At 45.0% G+C, this 25,366-nt stretch overlaps 1 protein-coding gene across 2 annotated transcripts in view; it reads left to right on the top strand.

The window, feature by feature from the left end:
• The first annotated feature begins 1,458 nt into the window (after window positions 1-1,458).
• LOC148031760 (sec23/sec24 transport family protein) overlaps window positions 1,459-25,366 on the top strand; it is a 151,395-nt gene continuing 127,487 nt past the window's right edge. The window contains exons 1-2 of one of the 2 annotated variants that reach the window (XM_087685415.1): window positions 1,459-1,900; window positions 1,998-2,066. In XM_087685415.1, coding sequence (XP_087541541.1) covers window positions 1,570-1,900; window positions 1,998-2,066 — 400 coding nt within the window. In that variant the 5' untranslated portion in view covers window positions 1,459-1,569. The remainder of the gene's footprint in view (window positions 1,901-1,997; window positions 2,067-25,366) is intronic. The other variant, XM_087685414.1, reaches the window with a different exon arrangement.

Consider the following 25,366-nt stretch of genomic DNA (forward strand, 5'->3'; position numbering starts at 1 on the left):
TTACAGGTGGGAATAGAGGCTTGCTGGAATTTCGAAACGGGTTCGGGAGTAACACAGTGTAAACACCCGCTATGGAGGAGATTGTAGATTGAATTTTTAAGCCTTAGTAAAGCTTAAGAACTTTAAGCTTTATAATCTTGTGGATTCATAGAAGGACAGTGGCAGCTTGACGGTGAAATCGATGGCGATCAGTACGTCCTCCCACCGCAAATTGTGAAATTGTGGGGAGCTTAAACTCTTTTAAGCTTATTAAGCTTTTTAACTTCAAACTTAATGAACTTCTTCTCTGCTTCTCTCTGTCAATAAAAAGATATACAAAGGATCTTCTGAGGCAGTCCTCCACGTCCTGGGTGAGGTCTTTCGCGATCTGAGAGGACATCAGGGGGTTCTTCACCGCCAGGAACATGCTTGTATTGATAGTTCGTATAGAGCCCATTCGTTCCAGGAGCTTCGCCTTCATGCGAGATGGTAAGCGATCGGAAGCCCTTGATCTCAGCTTCGCTTTGATACCACTGGTGCACAGATTGGATGCCATATGTGTGCGTAGTGAACACCGGAAGGTCCCCAAGAACAAATAACTCTACAAAAGCTTCATAAAGGCAAGGAGAGGTGTGAGCTCAAGTTTACCCCAATTTTTGTTGTCTTCCTTATAGAAGTTTAAGTTGCATTGTGGCATATGGACTACTTGCCCAATAACTCCAAGGCAATTCTACAAATTTAAGTAGTCCAATTTGCAAAAGCCATGCTCTCATGTTTGCATCCTTGGTATCCAAATACAACAGAGAATCCACAAATGATGTTGATTGCTCACCTTCCTCGTTTGAAGTTTAAGAGCCAATTTTGGTGTCAACTCCTCCTTCTCATAGGACATATCATCAACTAGGCTATTGCACCACTCATCATCATCATCATCATGTAGGTGATGTTGTGGCCTCTTTACTAGAAGTTTCTAAGCTTTGAGTGCCCTCGATCTAGCCATGATACAAGGTAGAGAAGATGGAAGATAATAAATAGGGAAAACCTCTTGATTCAAAGAAACAACATGCTTGTAGTAGGGAGCAAAAAATGAAGGCATCAAATTTCGTGTTGCTCTACTTGCCCTCCCCTTTTTTCCTTTGACTACATGTTCCATTAAACAATGAGTAAGATCACAAAAACACTCCTTCTTCTTACTCAAGTGATGACTTCCTATCCTTAAGAGTCCTTGAAGATCTAACTTCACATGCTTGAAATGTCTCTAGTTGAACTAAAAGTGAGAAATGACTTCCTATAGTTCCTCATGAATCTTATCAATAAATACCTTTTGGTTAGATGATGAAAACTCCATAAAAGTCCACATCAACAATGTCATGAAAGCTTAGGAAAACCCTTAAAATAACCTTAACCTTTACCCCTTGACGTATGAACTATAGTGTTGAATGATTCTCCTCAAATTTTCATCTTAGCCAAAATTGAATGCTACGACGGGCCAAAAAATTGCCTGAGGCTCTTTGCGAGTAGATGGTTAACACTAGTTAACGTCGAACCTCCGAGACGATCGAGAGAGAGAGAGAGAGAGAGAGCGCAGACATGGCCGTCCGTCTGAGTGTGCTACAGAGCCCGGCCAGTGCAGAGATGCAGGAGGCTTCAGGGGTGCCATGGGGATGCAGCATCACGCCCTTCGCTTCAGCAGATGAGAAGGGGATCCCCCCGGTGTACCTTTCTGCCGATCAACACGGCCTCTTGCGCTGCGACAATTGCTATGCTTACCTCAACTCCTATTGCGAGATAGAAGGCTATGTCTGGCGTTGTGCTCTCTGCGAGTCATCCAACGCTCTCCCAGATCGCGACATTGCACGCTTCTCCTCACCACAGGCTGCGCATGAATTATCCTCCTCCTTCATTGATATGGAACTCCCAGGTCAATATCAGAAGTCCTGATGTAGACATTTGATTGCATATTAACGTTTCAGTCTTGATCGACAAGTGGGCACGAGCTGACAACTTGTCTAATCCAGAAAGCGACCTTACGAGCAGCGAAAATTTTCAAGGCCAACCGGTGTTTGTGGCAGCTGTTGATCTGTCTGGTACGACAACCACAACCCTGTAAAAAGGCTTGGAGCATTACTTCCTTTACGAAGGTTGCAATTCAGTGTCATTATCTACGCGAGTTTGTTCATGTACAATGACAATGGGTGTGGCTAATGGCATATAACTGGACCGCCTTACAAACAGAGTGCAGGTTTTCGTGGTGATATAATAGATGATGCATCGAGTGCTTGCATATGAACATAGCCTATCTTTATATATATATGGCCAAAACCCATTCTTATCGCAACCCAAGAAATGCTGTTGCCACGTCAAATTGCATGAAGTTATGTTATCATTTATTTGCCACCTCGAAACAAACCCATAGTGCCTTGAATGCCACACTCTTTGGAGATAGCCATTGATTTTGTGAATCAACACTTTTAACATTAAGTTTGTATGTGACCTACATAGACTTTATTGGTCTTTAACCGATGAAATTCTCACTTAATTGACAATTTGGGTGTCTACAATGCTTATTTCCATCCTTCAGTAGCAATCCCTATAGCAAGTTTGTTATAGTTTCAGGCATGAATGTGATGTAAGCAATTGATATTTTCTTTCTGAGCACCCAAGTCCTAAAATGAAACGGCAATCATTCATCCTTATGGGCTCTAGGATTTAGATGAAAACTTGCTATTACGGTCATTGGTGACTAAAACAAGTTGATGGGATTGGAGAGGTATTGAACGAATCATGTAGAAGGTATCTAGTGGAGAATGGATGAGCCACATCAACAAGAAGACGAGCTAACATGACAGAGGAGGACTTTGAGGAGTACTATCGCAACAAGTATGGTGATGTTTACACCCCTCCTACTAGTTTTGCTACCATATCCGGACCGGTTGATGAGGCTGGCCACCTCTCCGATCATGGAGGACGTATGGCATTCGGAACGTCTGGCGATCCATTTCATCATCTCAGCCAGGTCCAATGTCGGGTTTGTACAATTCTTTTGTGTTGCATGAATCAAAACCCTCGCTTGTTTCTTCTTTTGAGGTATAGGATCCGAATGGCTTTATGTATGTGAACTTCAATAGAGGTGGCTCACGAAGCAGACGAAATTAAGGTACATCTGCATCTTCTGTTTCATTTGAGCATATTACGCACACTTCTTATTTTCCTCCCATCCCATCCTCTTTTGTATTACATCTCTCATCATCTTTCCAAAACCTTGGATTACACTCCACATCTGCCTCATACACCCTAGGGGTTGGATATTCCATCTCCGCTCCTAGCACCTTTTCCTTCTCCACACCATTCTCTACCTCTTTGCATTATGGTACTTACTTAGGGGGAATGTCACCCTTAAACACAGTGTCTCTCACCTTTCAGCACATGAGCACACCCATAATTCCTGGGACGACTGTGATGGGCATCCCCCTCACTATCCCCAACTTCACATCTTCCATGACCACTCATACGCAAGGGTTTCCATCCTCAACTTATGGTGCGTCTTTCCACTCTCCTTGGGTTACACCTACACAGGGATTCCCATCTTCTGCTCACCGTGTTCCTGTCCCCTTTCCTTGGGCTCCTCATGTGGTTACCATGCCCATGCCTAGTGAACCCATCCCTATCCATGGATCCACCTTGCACACTACACGCATGCCTGGTGGGCACTCTGGGGTCCATTCCCAAGTGTATACTACTCCCCCATCCTAACCACACTACACTTTTTCACACTATCCATCTTCGAGCACTACCACTCTTGTTGCAACGGCCAAGAATGCCTTCACGGATAAGACACGTTTTAACGGGTCAAATTTCACCACTTGGTCTAATTTCATGCAACAAGTGCTTGAGTCTCAGGGTCTTTGGGACCTCGTCATTGGTCTAGAGCCTATGTTGGACCCTCCACTAGCTCACCCTGATTACATCTATCAATGGAGAGCCCGCATTGCCACAGCTAATGTTGAGTTGATGCAGGGATTGCTTCTTGAGTTTCACTCTTAGTTGTAGCACTTCCCGCTCGCGTCAGAGCATTGGAGTCACCTTCTCGACCGCTATGCGGCTCGTGATCGTACTCGGCGCATCAATCTCGACTTTGAGCTTCAAGAGTTCTCTATTAAGGAAGGGGATGATCTGAAAGTCAAGATGGTTGAATATAGGCGGTTACTTGTCGAGTTTGCCACTACTGGCTCTCCAAAGTCAGATGACGATCAGGTTACATTCTTTTTGAATAAGTTGCCCGACAAGTACTTCAATTTCATTCAAGACATCATCTCTCAACCTAGATTGCCAACCTTCTACGAGTTTGAGTGCCAGTTCTTGCGTTACGTAAGGTTGTATGATCAAGTCCACAAAAAATCCTCATCATAGCCTCATTCAAAGCAGAGGGGGTTGGTTGCCTCTTCTTCGGGAGGGACAACCATTAGTGGCAAGAACTTGCTAGATGCGAAGGCAAGCCAATCAAAGGGTGACTCCTCTTCCTCAGATGGAACCAAAGAATCTAGACCTATCTGGCAGCAACTCCCTAAGAAAAACCAGTTTTGCACACATTGCCAAAGAGCAAGCCATGTGGACGAGGAGTGTCGCTCCAAGGCCCAAGGTCTCCCACCTAAAAAACCTCAGCAGACCACTGTGGCCGCACAGTCCAGTGGGGCTACGCGCTCCGCTCGTGCTTCATCTGCTCCTTTTGCACCCGTTGTCGCTGCTGGACATGTGGCTCGAGTATAGCCTTAGCAGCCCATCTCTTTCACTATCCTTGAGGGACTGGCTGATTGGTCTGCAGGTTCCGATCCCGTTGCAGTTCATGCATCTATCTCACCTTCCTCTCCATCTCGTCAGGCGTTCCCTTAGCAGAGCCTTGCTATTGGACATATGCGATGGTAGTCATCTTCTTCGACTCGCATGCCTTTAGGTTCTTTCACATACCCTAGGTTAGTCTAGCATTCATTTTTCGCACTCTTAGAGTCGGGCCCATAGGATTCATTATCCTTAGTTTTTCCATTTTTTTGTCTTTCGTTGCATTTACTCACACACATACACATTCATTGCATTTATTTTGAGTTAGATTTTCTTTCTGTTCTATTTTGCTTTGGAGCATCTCACTACTAACCTCTGTGTTTGCAGATTCTCATCTCTTTTGCAAGGTTTTGTCTTTCAGTGTAGGGCTACCTTGTAGATTGCTTTGGTCCTCCTTGGGCTAGAGACGTGGGGATGCGTACCGTTCCTTTCATGGTTTAATTATCCTAGGAGTACTTGTTCTTCTTCCAGCATGGCGGTTTCCCCTCCCGAGGCAGATCGTGCAGCATCTCTCTCGATGCTATCATGGCGGTGACTTCTACCTTGCTCTTGTAGCGGGGTGCTTCATCCACTTTATCTTCTTTCATTCCTTATGGTTCTCAGCACCATATGAAGACCGACATCAGGCTCCTCTTCCTTCTTTGGCATCTACATCCAGGTTGAGAGGGGGTTCCTACCCTTCTTGGTTCTACAGGTTTCAGCACTTTGTCTTCGGCATCGGCTTCTTCCTCCTGTTGTACCTTACCCTTTGCATTGCATGGTTACATCATCATTGTACTAGGGCGCTTGGGCAAGTGAACAATTTCTCCACGAGGGACACGGTCCAAGTTGCACCTGCTATATGAGTATTCTTCAGCATGTAGCATACTTTGCATCTCATTGTGCAGAGCACCACTCGCGCGGATCCTAAGCTGTTTCCACCGGCGGTTGTTGTTACCACACCACCATCCTTCTTCATCACATGGATACCTCATCATCTATTTTTCCAGGTTATCGACATCCTGAGTGGATGGGTTAGCTTGTACTATTTTGTTATGTGTCGGGTGTAACCTCCCTACTCCCGTCTTCTAGGTCACTTTTACTCAATCGGCCGCATCCCATTAAATTTACTTCACTTATTCAAAAAAATAAAATAAAAATCCATGTAGTTTGATCCGCCTTTGTAGTGCTCGATAGGCCACTGGGCAGCCGACGTGCACCCTTTGTCTGATGTCTTATCCTCTTTGGGGTGACTACTTGGATTTCCTTGGTAAGATAACCATCGCCTCTGTAGTCTTGGTAGGCCACTGGGCACCCGACGTGCACCCTTTGTCCGATGCCTTGGTTGCTTTGGGGTGGGACGCCTTGGGGTACATAAACATCACAATGGCTGGTCTAACCTTTTTGCTTAGTTTTCGGCCTGAGAGGGGGTGTTGAGCTAAAATATCCATTACTTGCTGATTAGCCTCTTAAACAACCCCAAAACACACTAAAAATACTCTTTTAGAGTAAAATCCTAAAACGGGGAGCGGTTCGAGAGAGTTCAGTGGAAACCCTAAAATGGGGAGCGGTTCGAGAGAGTTTAGTGGAAACCCAAGTTTTGGGGCGCCCTTCCACATCTATAAATAGACAGGGTGCCCCCATTCAGCCATCATCCTTGTTTGCAGGTTACACCAGCCTACACACCCTCTGCTGTTGTTGGCGCCCAGTTTCCACCCTGTAGCCCGCCTCCATCTGCTGTCCAGCCATCATCGACTACAGCCACATTATCTTCAGCCTATCCATTGCTCTAGGCGATAGCTCTCAGCTACTGGCGACTGCTCCAGACTGTCCTAGACTGCTGTTCAGCCTGCTGTCCATCATCTTCAGGGTCAGCCAACTTGCGTTTTCAGCATTGCAGGCCCTGACACTCTCAGACACTGTTTCAGCCTGCTGTTTACAGCAAACTGTGCATAGTTTCCAGCCTCCGATCGGTGGTACACTGTTGCGTTTACCAGTTTCCAGCCTCCAGACTGCTGCGTTTTGGTGACCAACCTGCACCCATTCCTATTCAGTACTCCTACACTCCGATTGGTGGTCACAGACTTGGGATCCGTCTTTGGTGGACGTCACACTCCGACATTGCTTTGCCCTTGAGCACACACTGTACACTCTTACATTCATTTATAGCATTCATTCACTTTAGAGTTGTGTTTTCTCTTTCCCTTCTTCTGTTTGTGTTTGAGTTTTGAGTTTTGCGTTTAGGGTTTGAGTTTTGAGTTTTGCATTTAGGGTTTGAGTTTTGCCCTCTGTGTCTATTTCTGTCTCTTTGTGTTTCTGTCGTGGTCGTACACTCTATATGTTCTTAGTGCAAACCCTAGCAGTTTTCTTCACACTCTCATTACACATGTGACTGCTGACTTGGCAAAAATGATGACGTGGCACCCTGTTGCTGACGTGGCACTCAAACTGACCCTGACGTGCTTCACACAACACTGCCTGAAAGAGAAAAATGTCATTGTCGAGGGGATGATCTCTAACACCCCCTTTCAGATCCTGGACGAGGCATAAGGCTGCGGGATCTGACATGTCTCTGAAGAAGACATGGGGAAGCGCCTTCATAAGCAAATCTTCGAAGCCACACAACCTCATGTGTGGTGGAAGACGCGGCCCGATACTCAGCCTTAGTAGAAGAAAGGGCTACCGTGGGCTGCTTCTTGCTACTCCATGAGATAACACGTGTACCCAAGGTAAAACAATAGCCTATAGTATATTGCCAATGGTCCACATCGCTAGCGCAATCCGAGTCGCTCCGACCTGCAAGAACAAGATCTGAAGCACCTGTACCTGCTAGATAAGAAATCCCTAAGCTAGAGGTCTCCCTCAAATACCGAAGAATCCTCGGGGCAGCCTGCCAATGCACCTGTGTTGGTTCACTCATGAATCCCGCCAAGAGACCTACAACAAAACAAAGATCAACACGAGTGCTGAGGAGCCAAATGAATGATCCAATCAGCTGATGGTAGCAGGAAGCATTAATCAAGGGAGAATCTGAGTGTGAAGTGGCCTTCTAGTTTGGATCCATAGGAGTAGAAATGGTCCGACGAGTCTCCATCTTAAAAGTCACCAAGAGCTCCTGAATGTATCTCTGCTGAGAGATGAAAATCCCCCTATGAGATTGATAAATCTCGTGACCCAAGAAGAAATGAAGAAGCCCCAAGTTCGTCATCTCAAACGTCTGATGTAAAGCTGTCTTTGTCTCTTTGACCTTCTGTGCATGGTCACCTGTAAGAATCAAATCATCAATATATAACACAAACAACACACGACTAGCCTTGGAAGTGTGTACATAAAGCTGCGGATCGGCCTTGGAGAGCCGATATCTCAATTGTGACTGAAGTAACGAGTTAATCTTCTCGTTCCATGCATGCGAAGCCTGCTTTAGGCCATACAAGGCGTTCTTCAATATGTATACTTTCCCATCCGAGGATCCAACGCTAGGAGGCTACTTCACATAGATCTTCTCCTTCAAGTCACCATTGAGAAATGCCGACTTCACATCCAATTGGTAGACAGGCCATCTCCTATGGCCAGCCAAAGCAAGAACAGCTCGAATAGTCGCCATACAAGCAGTGGAGGCAAAAGTATCATCAAAGTCAATGCCAAGGCGCTGAGCAAAACCTTTAGCAACAAGATAGGCCTTGTGCTTGCCCAAAGAACCATCACTAAGGTACTTGGTCTTGAAGACCCACTTGACACCAATCACCTTCTTATGAGAGGGACGAGGCATGAGATACCAAGTGCCATTCCTCTCAATAGCCTTCAACTCGGCTTCCATAGCTTTCCGCCAATGGTCAGACTGCAAAGCCTCCTTTATGGAGGTGGGCTCTCGATCCGGCATAACACGGGTCATCAAACAATAGTTAGAGCAAACAAGCTTCGTAGAATGTGTCTGGTGCCTTTGTTACCTCCCCAGTCCATCTTGTGGTTCGCACTCCTTAGGGACCTCTTCGATCCCTGAATCTCGAAGTGTGTCACGGGCCCAACGAGGAGGAGGCCGGATCTCTCCTTGTCGCTCTCCATTGGCTAAAGACTTGGGTACATCCACTGGCGGAAGCTCCGCTGGGGTGGCCGGTGGAAGAGAAGACTCTGTATCTGAAGCATAATCTTCATCAAGATGCTCTGGCTCCAAAGGAACTGTCCAAGGATCCCAACGCTCCCCTGGATCTCCAAGTACGGGGTGCTCCTCACCCCCCTTTGTGGCCGGAACTTCCACGAACCACACATCTTGGCTCGTGTAGACATCCCACTTGACGGGATCATACAAGCGATAACCTTGGGACTGGGAGCTATAGCCAACAAATACATGTCTTCGGGAAGCCGCCTCAAACTTGTCACATTGCGTCTTCGGAATGTGCACATAGGCGTCACACCCAAAGATCCTGAAGTAAGAGACATCAGGCTTAGTTCCAAAGTAAGCTTCAAAAGGTGTCATCCTGTCAATGGCTGAAGTGGAAGATCGATTTAGGATGTGGACTGCCGTAGCCATTGCCTTGGCCCACAGAAACTGAGGTGTCTATTAGTGCTCCATCATGGTGTGCGCCATCTCGATCACACTTCGGTTCTTCCGCTCCAAAATGCCATTCTCTTGAGGAGTGTTGGTATTAGCAAACTCCTGGTGAATGCCCCTAGCTACACAAAAACGGGAAAACTCATTAAATTCACCACCCTTTTCTGATCGCAAGGTCTTTAGTCTCCGGTCTGATTAGTTCTCCTCAAAGAGAAGCCAATCCTTGAAGTGGGAGAAAGCCTTCGACTTCAACGTCAAGAAGTAGGCCCATGTCATCTTGTTGTAGTCACCTACGATCAACATGAAGTACAAGCTCCCCTTCAGGGACTCGGTCCTCATCGGGCTACAAAGATCCATAGATACAAGCTCCATAGGTGAAGTAGACTACCTCGAAGCTTTGTTGGGAATCGCATCCCGATGCTGTTTTCCACGAATGCAGGAGACACATGGCTACTAGCTCACCACTATGTCCGGCAAACCTTGAACAAGCAATCCTCACGACGCCTTCCGAAGGTACTCATAGTTCGAGTGGCCAAATCGAGCATGCCATCGCTCGGACTGTGTCTGAGGGGTAAGAAGAAGAGAAGTAAGAGCTATAGAAGACTTCAATTTGTAAATGCCGTTCTCCTCATACCCTGAAGAGAGAACCTTTCTCGATCCACGATCAAGGACTCGAACAGCATCATTGTCAAACTCCACCAAAAGGCCAAGAGAATAAATCTTATGTATTGAAAGTAAATGATACCCTAAACCTGGCACATGCAACACCTCGGAAGTATGGGTACCACCACGTCCATCTGGAATCAATTGCATCTCACCTCGTGCAGCAACAATGGACATTGAAGAGCTATCTCCAATGAGAATTTGCCGACGCGAAGGTCGCAAATGGGTAACACCAATGGTAGGAGGAGTCATGTGCCGTGAGGCAACACTGTCAACGATCCACTCTCGAGCTTGGGGGGCCGCCATTGCAGCATTAGGAGTCTTTGGTGTAGAGTCCTCAACGACTGATAAGTGAAGAAAAGCAGTTGATGAGGGTGTAGCCACCGCTCCAGAATCCTTCAGGTCCTTCTTCTTGGTGTCCTTGTTTTTGTTCGGGCAATCCTTCTTCCAATGGCCGGTCTTTCCACAAATATGACATGCCGATTCCTTCTCCTTGTGCTTCTTTGGTTTGTTGTCCTCCTTCTTCTTTTGGTCATTCCCCTTCTTCTAAGAGGCTTGATCAGTCAATGCCTCTGATTTGGAAGCATTTTGTCCCTTCAATTGTTCCTCTTGGTCCAAGACCATTGTTGTGCCCGGTGGCGCAAGGATCAAGACATGCAGTGCTTACACACAGCAATAGAGACAGAGAGAGAGTGCAGAGTAGTGAGAAGAGTGAGCACGACTTGTGGGTACAATGACGAGTGTACCACTTTAGGTTTTTAGATAGATATATGTAAGAAAGTGCAATGTGCTAAGGGTGTGTTCACACCCGTGCACATATAAAAGGCACGATGGCCCTTTATTCCCAACAACCTTCCACCTAAAGGCAATGTGCCTTAAGAGGAGAAAAGAAGCAGCTAAGTCTAAGTATGTACAAAGCTGAAATAAATATATCTATGCAACTTCTATCATTTGTCGGCAATGAGCAAACCGCTCAGCTGGAAGACCCTTCGTGAGAAGGTTTGCAGGGTTATCATCTGTATGCACTTTGACAAGCTCAATGCTCTTGCTGTCAAGTACATCTCTAATGAAGTGGTACTTCACCTGTATGTGCTTTGTCTTTGCATGAAAGACAGGATTCCGTGCTAGCATGATAGCACTCTGACTATCACAATGGAGAACAGGTAACTCTGTGATGCCAAGCTCTCCCACCAGACGTGAAAGCCATAAAGCCTCCTTGCATGTCTCAGTGGCAGCCACATACTCTGCCTCTATAGTAGACAATGCAACACACTTTTGTAGCGTGGAGATCCAAGAGACTGCTCCTCCTGTGAAAGTAAACACATACCTAGAAGTGAACTTCCTGCAGTCTGCATGACTAGCATAGTTTGCATCCGTAAAGCCAACAACAGATGCCTTCTGCTTTCCAAAGCAGATGTACAACTCCTTTGTGCCTTTGAGGTATCTCATAATACCTTTCACTGCATCCCAATGCTTTTTGCCAGGGGTTGCCATGTATCTGCTAACCACTCCCACTGCAAAAGCAATGTCAGGACATGTAGCAACCATAGCATACATCAAACTGCCAACAGCTGAAGCATATGGTATCTTGGCCATTTCAGCTTTCTCATCATCAGATTTAGGGCTGTTCTCTGCACTAAGTTTCACATATGGAGGCAATGGAACCCCAATTGTTTTCCCCCCCTCCATATTGAAATGCTGCAAAACTTTCGAGATATACTCTTGCTGAGATAGATAGAGTAAGCCTTTCGATCTATCTCTGAGTATTCGCATGTCAAGGATGTAATTTGCATCACCCAGATCCTTCATGTCAAAGCTGCCATGAAGACTTTGCTTCAATGAATCCAAGGCATGAGTATCCCTGCCAGCAATTAGCATGTCATCTACATATAAAACCAAGATAATCAGGCTGCCATCTGCTGCCTTCTTGGTGTACAAGCAGTGATCCACTTGTCTTCTTTGAAAGCCTTGGGACTGCATGAATGTATCAAACTTATGATACCATTCTCTTGGTGCTTGTTTCAGCCCATACAAACTCCTTTTGAGTTTACATACTATTTTTTCCTTCCCTTGTTCAACAAACCCTTCAGGCTGCTGCATATATATGTCTTCATGTAGATCACCATGTAAAAACGCAGTCTTTACATCCATCTGTATGAGCTCCATATCCTCAACTGCAACCAAGCCCAAAATGGTTCTCAATGTAGTCATCTTGACTACAGGAGAGAAAATCTCATCAAAATCAATTCCATGCTCTTGCTTGTACACTTTTGCAACCAATCTTGCTTTGTACTTTGGTGAGGAACCAGAAGTGACCTTCATATTGTAAACCCATTTGCATGGAAGGGTTTTTTTGCCCTTTAGGCAACTGCACCAAGTCCCAAGTGCCATTTTTTTCAAGAGACTCCATCTTTGACAGCATGGCTTTATACCATTTCTTGTTGTCCTGTCTGTCCATTGCTTCCTTGAAGCAAGACGGTTCACCACAGTCTGTCAGCATGACATAATCAGCCACATTAATTGCACTAGGAACAAACCTGTCAGGTTGTCTAGTAGCCCTAGACGATCTCCTAACCCAATGGTCATTCTTTGCTGGCTGTTCCTGCAAATTTCCATTTTCAGCATGCTGTCTTGGCATTTCAGCCTGCAAATCAGCATTAACAGCTTGCTGTCCTGGCTGTTCTTGCACATGTAATGGCTCATTTTCATGGGCAATAGCTGGCTGATCATTTCCAGCATTTACAGCAGGTACTTGTTGCTGTATAGCGAGCACATTTTGCTGTCCAAAAGGTATTTCTTCCCGGAATACAGCCCTACGGACCTCCTCAGTCTTTTCGGGCTGTTTATGCATGCGATTTTCCCGGAAGATAACGTCATTGCTGCGTACTACTTTCCTTTTCTCGGGATCCCATAATTTATATCCCATTTCACCCTCATTACCATATCCTAGGAAAATGCATTTACAAGACTTTGGCTCAAGTTTGCTGCGTTTTTCTTTACGAATATGCACAAAAGCCTCGCAGCCAAACACTTTCAGATGAGCATACGAAGGTGGCTTGCCTGACCACGCTTCTTGGGGAACTCCCCCCCCCAAAAGACCTGTTTGGTGACCGATTAATCAAGTGAATGGTTGTTATAACAGCCTCTGCCCAAAAACCATGGGGTAATGCAGTATGAGACAGCATCGTATGGACCTTATCCTGTATGGTCCGATTCATACGCTTTGCAACTCCATTTTGGGGCGGATTATGAGGGGCAGTTAGCTCCCTCTTTATCCCTTTGCTGTCACAAAATGCCTTAAAGGCCTTGGACACATATTCCCCACCATTGTTAGAGCAAAGACACTTAAGTGTCTTATCTGTCTGATTTTCAGCCAATGCCAATAATTTTTTAAACTTATCAAGCACTTCATCCTTGCTACGAATGGGGTAAACCCATACCTTCCGTGTAGCATTATCGACAAAGGTAACAAAATATTTCTTTCCCCCTAAAGATAATCCTGGCATTTGACATACATCCGAATGTCTAACTCTAGAGGAGAAGATTTCAAAGAAAGAGACTTTTTGTGAGAAGTCTGTGCATGATCACAGTGCTCAAAATCAGCATAACGAAGACAAGGCAAGTAACCCAAATGAGAAAGCACTTTCATTCCTGTTTGGCTCATGTGTCCCAACCGGCCATGCCACAAAGAAATGCTTGGCTGCTCGGTCACGGCAACAACATGGTCATGCACCCTAGATACATGAAGTGGATACAAAGTATCACTCTTGCAACCTCTGGCAATAACCCTAGATCCCTTACAGATCTTCCATTTTCCATCACCAAAGGTGATATGAAAACCATCATCATCTAGCTGCCCTTTGCTAATCAAGCTCTTCTTGAGTTGAGGTACATGCCGTATATGCTGAAGTGTAAAGACAGAGCCATGCTGAAACTGTAACTGCACACTGCCAATACCTGCAATCTCACATGCATGGTTGTCCCCAAGATGGATAACACCATGTCAACCCCCTGTATAAGCGGAAAACCGATGAGGGGTGACATGAAAGGAAGCACCTGAATCAAGAATCGAGGTATGCATGTCATCATCTGTATTTGCAAGTAAAGCATGTGCACCAAAATGTGAAGAGACAGAGTACATCACTCCCACTGTCACTATCATGAGTGACTACATTCACCTCTTCAATTTTTACACTGCTCTTCTTAGGGTGACTGTCCTTCTTCTCTTCCTTGTAATCATCTGTCTTCTTGCCTTTTCCTTTCTCTTTCTTCCATTTGTAGCATTCACGTTTAAAGTGACCCTTCTTGCCACAATGATGGCATTCAACATCTTTGCCACGTTCGCCTGACTGAGAGCAAGGAGGACCTAACCTTGTGGAGAGATACCTCACCCCTCTTCTGCTGCTGTCGCCTCATCTCCAACTGCCCAGGCGGCCCCTCTAGGTGGCTATTCTTCTTGCGTTTGCTGCAGACGACTTCTCCAAAGGCTGCCACGTCATCAAACGACCCCTCCTGCTTGCGTTTACCATCAGGTGGCCCCCCTTCAGCTGGGCGACACATCATCAGGCTGCGTTTTCCTGATCTGGTGATCGTTTCCACTCTTGGCGGCTCATCTCCTGCTGGCGACCCAGTTCCAGGCTGCGTTTTGGTGCTGGCGGCTTCTTTTTTGGTGATCTTCATCAGTTATCTTTGCATTTTGCAGATCCAGGTGTTTGTAGGCTATCACAGCCTGCGTCTTGGTGGTTGGTGACCATACTGCTGGTCATACTTCGGCTTCGGCACAGTTTTCTTTGGTGTTTGGTATTTCGCAAATTGGAAGATGTCTTTTCATCAGTTTACGGGCTTTGATGACTCAGATGACGAGTTTTTGTCTCGACACTCATCTGAACGGAGGCGTGATTTCTATCACGAGGACCGTCGTTTGGAGTCTATTCCTCTTTCCTGTCCCCCTTTTATTCATGTATCTCGGCGATCCCCTTCTAGTGGGCCGACGATGCAGTCTTTGGTACCCCCTGTACAGGTATCCGTACTTCCTCAGCTGCCCAAAGAGGACCGGTTGGATGGCTCCAACTTTTCTCTATGGTCCTGCAAGGTGGAGTGTATCTTGGACTCCTTCGATCTTTGGGAGCTTGTTTCTGTTCCTATTCCCCGGCCTAAGGTGGATCTTGCAGATGGGACATCTATGGATCGTGCAACATTATGGGATCGGCTCAATTCTAGAGCCAGATCTTTCCTCTTTCTGAGTTTGCAGGATTCTGTCCTTGTTCATGTTCACAGGTTGAAGACTGTAACAGACGTGTGGAGAAAGCTTGCGTCTCTCTATCAACAGAAGACGTTTGCCCACCGGATATCTCTTGAAAAGAAGTTGCGGATGCTTGCTATTGATGATAGTCCTTCCATGAAGGACCACATCAACAAATTACAGGATATGAGGGATGAGCTTGCATCCCTCGGTCGGACGATATCTTCTGAAGACATGGCTATGATTCTTTTGACTCAGCTGCCATCGCCTTGGTTTGATGTCTTCTACACCAGCCTTCTTACATCGAGGACCCGTGAGAAGCTTCTATGGAAGGAGCTATCCCCGCTTGTCTTGGAGCATGACGAGCGACTCAGAGAGGTTAGTGTTAGTGGATCCGACTCCACTAGAGCCTTTGTTGCAGGTTTGGGAGGACAGAAGAAGAAGAAGACGAAGTCAAAGGCTAAGAAGAAGGACAGTTCTTCAGGCTCTGACTCAGATTTAGAGAGACCGAAGTGCCCACACTGTGGAAAAGGGACACATCCTGAGGAGAAATGTTGGAAGAAGTACCCTCACCTTCGTCCGGGAGCGAAGGATGGATCTACATTGGAGCCTTCTTCTACCTCTACACCAGTTGTTACCCATGAGTCAGTGTTCCTTCATGTCCATGCTTTGGAGGAGGATCCTTCTTCCGTGGCTGCAGTGTCTTCTGCGCAGCCTTGGTTAGTGGACAATGGTGCTTCGAGTCATATGACTCCCCGAGGTGATTTGTTACAGGATCTCCATCCATCAGAGGGTTTAGTCACTGTTGGTGACATTTTATCGGTGCCTATTAGTGGTGTTGGCACATTGCCTTTGTTTACCGACCGACCTTCAAGCTCCTTTTCACAGGCCCTACATGTTCCGGATTTGGGCCTTCCCCTCCTCTCAGTTTATGGCCTTACGAGGCTTGGCACACGCGTGATCTTCACCGAGCATGCCGTTGTTATTGAGGATTCTTTTATAGGAGCTGTCTTATCTACAGGTTGGCAGGAGAGCGGGCTTTACAGGCTCCATTCCCCTTCTTTGATGCAGGGTCCTCCGAGGCAGTCTATTGCTACACCCGTTCCCGCTTGTGCACCTTCTATTCCACAGGTTCCTTCCCATCCCCCACCCTCTCCTCCGGTGGTTCCCTCGTACCCCCCATCCCTTTCAGAGGGGGACGATCTCGGTGATGCGGCTGTGGATTCCCTGGCCCCTAGTGTTTTAGAGGGGGATTTCCAGGATCGTGAGGAGCTCCTTCAGCAGCAGTCTACATCGACGGACTTCATCGACCTTGGCATTCCTCTTGCCACCCCAGGATCCGTTTCTCCCTTGGCCTTCCGCCACATCCAGGATCTGAGAGGGGGTGTTAGCAGTCATGTTTGTCATGCCTTGTCATCTCCTGCCTGTGAGCCTCAGTCTGAGTCAGATGAGGACTTTAGGAGCTCTGACTTGTCTATCACTTGTTTTGACGGAGGAGGTAGCTCATTCTAGAGCACTCAGTTTATTGCATTTCAGTGCATTTTCTCCTCCAGTCGGGTTTTTATGTGCATTTCCCGGGGCAGTTTTTGCATTCTTCAGCCTGCCTCACCTGCCGGACATTGTCCACCCTTACCGGGATTTTTCTGAGCATTCCTGGCATTTTTACCAGCATTAAATGCTGGTCGGATCAGCATTAAATGCTGGTCGGACATATTTATGGCCTCAATTTTCAGGTCGGCCAGTTTTTGGGCTTTTTGGCTATTTATAGCCATTTCCCACTTGGCAGTCAGTTGTATTATCATCTTCCCTCCTTCTTTGGCAGGTGCACACTCCGACTCCGTCATCTTCCTCCGTCTTCGGTGCTGCCGTCATCATCAGCCTGATCTGGTGCCCTCACTGACACTTTGGGCTGCGTGCAGGGGCTGATCAGTCCATAGTTTTGTATTCAGCATTCATTTCAGTCAGTGCAGATTTTCTTCCTTCATTTTTTGCTCTCTCTCTCTCCTCCTTTGTGTTCGTATTCTTCTTCCGTTGCGCACTCTCACAATGTGTGGATGGCAAACCCAAATACAAAGCTAGACTTGTGGCTAAGGGCTATACACAAAAGAAGGGCATTGATTTTTAGAAAGTTTTTTCTCCTGTTGTCAAAATGACCACACTTCGTGTGTTATTTGCCATTGTAGCATCTATGGATCTTGAACTTGATCAGATGGATGTTAGAACTGCAATTTTGCATGGTGATGTGGAAGAAGAGCTGTACATGAAACAACCCGAAGGCTTTGTTATACATGGAAAGGAGCATTTGGTATGTAAGCTTAAGAGAAGCTTGTATGGTTTGAAACAGGCTCCTAGACAATGGTATAAAAAGTTTGATGCCTTCATGCTCTCACATGGATTTAAAAGGAGTAGTGCAGATCATTGCTTATATATTAAGAAGGCTGATGATGGAAATCTTATTAACACAAGATAGAGAGCAACAACTCTTGTTTCTCTCACAAGAAAAGTACATCAGCAAAGTAGTGGATCGTTTTTCTATGGCTGATGCTAAGCCTCTTGGTGTACCTTTTCCACCTTATCTTAAGCTTAGCAAAGCAGATTGCCCAAGGCAGCCAATACTATGAAAAGGTGTTCCTTATCCTTTAGCTTGTGGTTCCCTTGTGTCTGCTATGGTTGCCACTAGACCTGGCATTGCTTATGCAGTGGGAGTTGTAAGCAGGTTCGTGTCAAATCTTGGCAAAGCACATTGGGAGGCAGTGAAATGTATCTTACGGTACCTTAAGGGCACACAAAGAAAATGTATTTGCTATGGCAAGGTTATGTTAGATCTGCAGGGGTATTGTGATGCAGACATGGCAGATGACTTGGATACTCGCAAGTCTACTAGCGGGTATATCTTTACCTTGACGGGTGGGGCGGTTTCTTCTCTAGATTGCAAAAAATAGTAGCACTCTCTACCATTGAGGCTGAATATATTTCAGCCACTGAAGCTTTAAAAGAAGCAGTTTGGCTTGGTCGTTTGGTCAAGGATTTTGGGTTGCCCACCAAAACACGTGTACTTAGATGTGATAGCTAGAGCGCTGTATGCCTGGCTAAGAATGCCATGTTTCATGGACGTACCAAACATATTGATGTTCGGTATCATTTTATCAGACAGGTTCTGGATGATGGTCTAGTCACCTTGACTAAGATCAAATCACAAGATAACCCTGCAGATGTTCTCACTAAAAGTCTTGCAAAGGCTCAACATGAGCATTGCATTAGACTTGTGGGAGTTGGTTAAAGGTTCTCTTAGGACCTTTAAGTGGGAGGTTGTTGGGTGTAAAGGCCCTTTACGTATCTCCTGTGTATATATTACTTCACACACGTGAACTCACCCTAGCGGGTGTAAGTGTACCGTACCCTAAGTATAAATACATTCCTTTATTCTTTGTGTGTACCACACTAGTATACACCTATCCGTCGACTCACTCTCACTCTATCACTGTCAAACACTGTTCAGTTTTGAGTCATTGAGCTCCTTGATTAATGTTCCTACTCTCAGCTCTCTTTCTTTATCTGCTTCTGCTTCAACTCTACAACTCCCATCACACATGTGATTGCTGACCTGGCAGAAATGATGACGTGGCACTCAAACTGACCCTAACGTGCTCCGCACACTGCCTGAAAGAGAAAAATGCCTGCATCCAGGGGATGATCTCTAACAACTTTGTCATGGTTCGTCCTAATCTTGGAAAAGAATATGTTAGTACTTCATAACTATGAGGCATTTCTTTGCGAGCTCACTTCCACATTTGGAGATGCAGACACTAGTCTCGTAGAAGAAACAAAACATCGGAAGCTACGACAAGGTAAACACCCTACCTCTACTTATGCATCTGAATTTAGGCAATTAATCTATGACCTCAATTGACATGAGGAGTATTTTATCGGTCAATTCAAATGGGGTCTTCTAAATGACATCAAGGATCTCATGCTCCCTATGCTTGAGGCAAAAATACTCAACCATTATATCATGCAAGCCATCCGGTGTGATAATAGATTATTCAAAAGGAAGCAAGAAAGCCAAGAAGAATTAAGGCCTTGCCAAGGGAACCCAATCCCAATCAGAGAAAAAACCACGCCTAAACTGATGTAAATAGATAAATACCAAATTCTTTCCCTTAACTCCACAAGAAAAGTAAAGACGAAGAGAGAATCATCTAAACCTATACTGTGGAAACCCTAGACACATCGCTCTAAATTCCCCAAATAAGAGGGTAAGAATCCTAAGAGTTGCTGCAATCATCCTTCAACAAGAAAACCCATCTTTAAAGTTGCAAATTCCTCACCATGGCTGCCATGTTGAGATGGAAATCTTCCTTGTAATCTCAATGACGCAGCGTGGTCAAGCAATATCGAGGACATATGTGTGAAATTGAATGGCGTTGATGATGTTTTGGCTTGCAAAGCGTTGGCTACTCAATCAAACTTCGGAGGGAGCTTATGGAGCATAGTCCCCACAATTGAATCCAATGTAAGCCCAACATCCTTATGGTTGTTAGGGTCCCAATCAGTTGGAAGAGGAGTGGGAGGTTAGGGCCGCTCAATAGCTCCTGAGACAATATACCATAATCACTTCTGCATAAACCATGCTTTCAAGACAACACTCAATGTGAGATAGTTAGGGCCATGAAGTTTATCATTAGTAGAGCAATGTGTAGGTGCCATTTGGAGGAGATAGAAGGAGAGGATAAAGCAAAGAAGAGATATACTCTCCAGCTCATTATCTCTACCTTGGTCATTGAGACATGAGAGTTCGGGGTACAATATTCCTTCATTGCATAGTGTGTTTGCCTCATGAGTATTGTATTATGATTCATTCATTTATGATCTATAGTTGTTCATTGAGTTACTCTAGCCCTAATTATGTTTTGTTTAGTTTATGCTTTGTTGTATGCTTGTATTTGTGTATTTGTGTTAGGGTATTTCTTAACATGGTATCAAAGCTAGGATCTCTTTGAAGAAATCTCGAGCTTTGATGTGAAAGCCCTTCGCAAGAGGTAGGAACAATAGGAGGGCAAGATGACTTTGAACATGACATCACTACTTCATTCTTTCGAGCCAAATCCATTGAGAAATGAGTAGGAGTGGGCCATGTAGCTTGCTTTGTCATCCTCCAATATGGCCAGAGAGCCTTTGGACTACCATGGAGTCCATAGACCATACAAGATTTCAAGAGCCGAATACAACCTCATCCTTATGTATTAGGCTTAACAATAGATTGAAGGCATATTTGAGTTTTTCCCTTTAGATTTGGTGCACCAGTCTAATGATTTTGGAGGAAGGATGGAAGCTCCACAAAGGACTGGCCATCTCAACATGGAAATGGGCATGGAGTACAAATCTTTCTACCATCTTCATCCCCATAAATATCTCTTCATCTCTTTCATTTCCATTTCCATCTCCACCTTCATTCACTCCTAAGTCAGGTGTGCGAAACAACACTTCTCCATCTTTTGAGTTTTCTTCCTCTTTTCAACAAGATAATAGGTTATTCTCATGAAGAAGGGACTACACAAACATGGTAGTGGTTCTAAGTCTTGAATAAGATAGATTTTGTTTTGGAACACGAAGAAAGGTAATGAGTTCAAAAGATTAACTCAAATACCTGTAAGTTCTCTCTCTTCTTTTTCTTTAGTTTTCCTTCTCAAGGACATTTTGAAGTAGGTGAACCACAATCATCTCCATTCAATGCATTTATTGGACAAAAGAAACAAAAATAAATTTCCCCAATGGTATCAAGCAATCCATTTAATCTTCCACCTATCCCAGCCATCCCACCCTCTACTTCTACTATACCTTCCTTTTCGTCTACATTGAGTTCACATCATATGTCTTCTCACATCACACAAGGGGTCCATCCTTAGGCACAACCTTTCGGACCTTATCTTTTCTTCAACCGGATGTTGTACCCGCAATGGAGGCTCGTTCTCCCTACCACACACTTTCAGGATTTTCACGTCGTGGAAATGCCACCCTAGCTATTGCCAAGTGTGGATCGGTTGGTTTTACAATTCGCCTCCATGACATTTTCTAGTGGGCCTTTTGGTCATTATGCTATGTTCCAATCAACTTTTGTGTAGGACAATCGTGTCTCGGTGTCTCCACCTTCATTGACACTCTATGGAAACATTGATGTTCGAGTATCTCTGTATCAAAACGAAGCTAATGAGACCCAACGGAACACCCAATCTTCTCTTAAACTTGGGTAGTAGAATGTGCCTAAAAAGAATAGGTATTGTTAGCAATGTCAAAAGGCTGGCCACTTTGATAATGAGCGTCAATCAAAGGCAAGAGGCACAATCTAAATTCCAAGAATCAGATCCTCACCCCCTAGTTGGGCAACCCCTAGTAGGGGAGGCAAGTTGGTAGCAATCCGTAGTAGGGACAGTGGCGAGGCGAGACCCATGTTGCTATCGGTCAGCCATCATAGTTTACATTGTGATCAATGCCAAAGGGAATGTCAAATTGGTATGCAAAGGCCCACGTTGTCTCCATACATACATTTGAGGATGCAAGTCTCGTCCAGTTAGTGAGTTGCCTCTCGATGAGGTGATTGTAGAGGCCCACTTGACATAGCTGAGTACTTCAACTACTCGGATTAGCTACTCATCACATGACCCTTGTCTCGAACATTTTCATTTCTTGAGCCCTTGTAGCTAGGACAGTTTGTGTTGCAAACAACTCCTCAATCAAGATTCAGGCTCATGGTTGCACCAGTTTTGCCATTGACCAGGGTTTGCATCTCGCTACGTTGGATGATACATACTATTCCCCGAGCTTGGGGTGAACTTATTATCCATTTAGTAGCTTTGCAAGGTGGGACTAGTGGTCTTCTTTACAATGACTATAGTCGAGGTCCTTGACTCTCAGATTGGTTCAGTGATTGCTCGCAGTGAGGCATAGCCTACTGGCTTGTTCCGTGTTGACAGCCAAGGGGCTTTGAGTTACATCGCTTCTAGGCTTTAGCCACTGCACAAGAGTCAACGGACTCTAGGCATCTTTGGAATTTTCACTTAGGACATCTTGGATATGACTCTCTTTATGAGTTGTTGCATGTCGTATCCGAGATGTCAATCCACAAAGATCAATATGTGAGGTAACGGCCCATAGGTACAACGCACCATTCAAGGCGCCAGTGGATGTTGGTCCATAAAGATCAACATGAATCAATCTAAGAGACACCTTAGCTCTCCGTGTGGACTATTGAGAGAATGGAGTACATGTTGTTTCCTGAGTTTACATGCTTTATAGATGTCTTGAGATAGCTTTAGGCCCGTTATCTCGCTGGTACTAGTAGACCATGTGGGATGCGGGGATCCTTCCATTGGATTCCACTGTGGAGATGCATCTTAGGCTTCATTTGTATCATAGTTTACAACCGATTACACAACACATTTTGAGGTGGATAGTTAGCAAGAGGCTCTTTAGCATCCCAATTGGGGCGAGGACATGGAAAAGGAGCTAGAGAGTATTGTTCGAAATGAGACTTAGACTTTGGTGGATCATCCGAGTCACAAGAAAGTCATTGGGATGAAGTGGATCTTTAGGACCAAGCTAAAAGCTGATGAGACTTTAGACAAGTACAAGGCTTGCCTTGTAGTGTAAGTTTTTGGAGAGAAGTAAGGCATCGACTATGAAGAGACCTTTGCTCCTATTGTGCGGTTGACATCATTCCGTTTGTTGGTTGCACTAGCCGCTTACCATAATTGGACGATTTATCAGATGGACAACAAAAGTGCTTTTCTAGATGGTTATTTAGAGGAGGAAGTTTATTTGGAGCAGCCACCTAGGTTTTTTTGTACTAACCGGAAAGCTAAGGTCTTTCGCTTGCAGAAAGATCTTTATGGACTAAAGGAATCACCACAATCTTGGTTTGAGAGGATGGATGGTTTCCCTCGAACTTATAGATACCATTCTATTCTTATGATTTGATTTTATATGTTTGTATCACTTCAAAGAAGGTTAACTATATCCTGCTGTATGTAGATAATTTAGTTATCACTCGCTCAGATTTTGTTGCCATAATGAAAATTAAGGCCAAGATTTGTGCCACTTTTGAGATGACTGACCTCAGTTTGTTATCTTTTTTTTTGGAGATGAAGGTAGTTTGATTTGGGGGATGTATTTTTGTGTCAGAACAGAAGTACTCTCTTCAATTGGTGGAATAGTATTGCCAAGACTAGACATGGCCTGTGGCCATGCCTCTTGATCCCACCATCCACTTGTTTAAGAATACTCTGGGCCAGCCCTTCGATGAGCACATCTATAGATTTATAGTAGGGATATTGCTTTGGTCAATTCTTACTAGTCTAGATAAAGCATACTCAGTTAATTGCTCAGTCAGCATTTCACTGCAGCTAGGATGTCACGTTGGATTGCATGTCTTTGTGTTTTGAGATATTTGAGATGTACCTATTCTCATGGCTTGACTTATGGTTCTAGTTTATTTTGCACAAGTAAATAGATTCTGATTGGACAGGAGAACTTGACACCTCGGGTTCCCATGGTAGCTATCTCTTTACCTTGGGCACGGTTCCCCTCTCTTGGACCAGCCATAAGTGGGAAATGTGATGGCTTCCATGCCTAAGGTTGAGTATAGAGCTCTCTTTGATGGTACCATGGAGGTACCTTAGTTCCCATGTGCTGCATCAACTTGTTGAGAAACCATATCATTCTGTACAATTTCCCTTTTATATTCCCTTTTTTGGTTTCAGTTTTCATCTCCAAAAAGGCTTTCTAGGGTCTTCTGAGAGAGTTGGATCACCGTACAAGAGACTTTAGTGGGCGAGGCTTGAGACTGTTCATGCTTTTATATACGGCATCTCCCATTCATTCTTGAACCACTTGTCTTACCACCCTCACTTCTTTTGAGACTTTTGTCTCCTCTCTCCTCTCTCCTTTCATCTTCTTTAGGCCCTTTGTCTACTCTGCATCAGGTTTGCATTTGGTGTCCTGGCATGAGCTTCTCCACCTTGTCTACTCTGTATCAGGTTTGTGTTTGGAGTCCATTCCGAGCTTGGCATTAGTTTCTCCACCTTGGCGATAGCATATCTTAGTCTGGCATCAACCTCCCTATCTTGGTGAGAGCGTCCTCCTCCTCGAGGTGTCATCTCCACCTTGTGTTTGATTGTCTAGGTGGTTTTTTTTCATCAGGTGTCTTCATCCACTAGCAAGGGTCATCATTAGAGTTAGTTGGATCTTGTGTTTTGCGTCCTGGCTGCTTCCTTCATCAGACATATCACACTTCCCAATTGGTTGTCAAAAAACCCTTCACCGTTCACCCTTCACCCGCAGTTTGCGTTTTTGCGTTTCTGCGTTTTGCATTTAGGGTTTGTAGCCCTAAAAGGGGGCGCCTTCCTAGAATGACTATGCCTATTTATAGGCCACTCTCTCATTCATTCCTCACGGCTGATTCATTCAGTTTGTCACCTCTTCTCTCCAGCCTCTCCGCTACCTTCACACCCCTTCAGGAGGACAATTGTGGTTCGTTGTTCGTGGCTGTCTTCATCATCTTCCTTGTGCTACGGCACCCTTGTTCCCTTGTATCACATTCACTCCATGATTCAGATCTTCATCATTCCATTCATCAGAGTTTCTTCTCTCTTCTCTTCTCTTCTCCATGTTTGCCGAGTTCACTCCGTGTTTCTCCCTGCAAACCCTACTGTCTCAGTGGTACGTCATCTTTTGACATTGGTGTCATAATCATTAGAGGTTTTTGACATTTGCATTTTGAGTTTCTAGCTCTTCCATCTTCTTTGGCGCCACTCCCTATTAACTGATGTTAGTTTTCAGGCTTGCATTTGCAGACTCAAAGGCTCCTCATCCTCTGATGGTAGTCTCCTTGCTCCAAGCATCATAAGTCATCATCCTTGCATTGCATACTCAGAGGCTTCTTGAGCAATCTCCCTGCTCTAGGGCATCCTTTGTGCTATGGCACTCTTGGATAAGATTCACTTCATTATTTCGTTTCATTCATCTGAGTTTGTCCTCTTCTTAGTGTTTGCTGTACACACTTTGTGTTCCTCCTTGCAAACCCTACTTTCTCTCTGGTTGCTCATTCATTTCTTGACACGACT

Source organism: Lygodium microphyllum, chromosome 9 (genome assembly GCF_053477565.2).
Source record: "Lygodium microphyllum isolate KBCC chromosome 9, Lygodium_microphyllum_v1.1.10, whole genome shotgun sequence".
NCBI classification, from domain to species: Eukaryota; Viridiplantae; Streptophyta; class Polypodiopsida; order Schizaeales; family Lygodiaceae; genus Lygodium; species Lygodium microphyllum.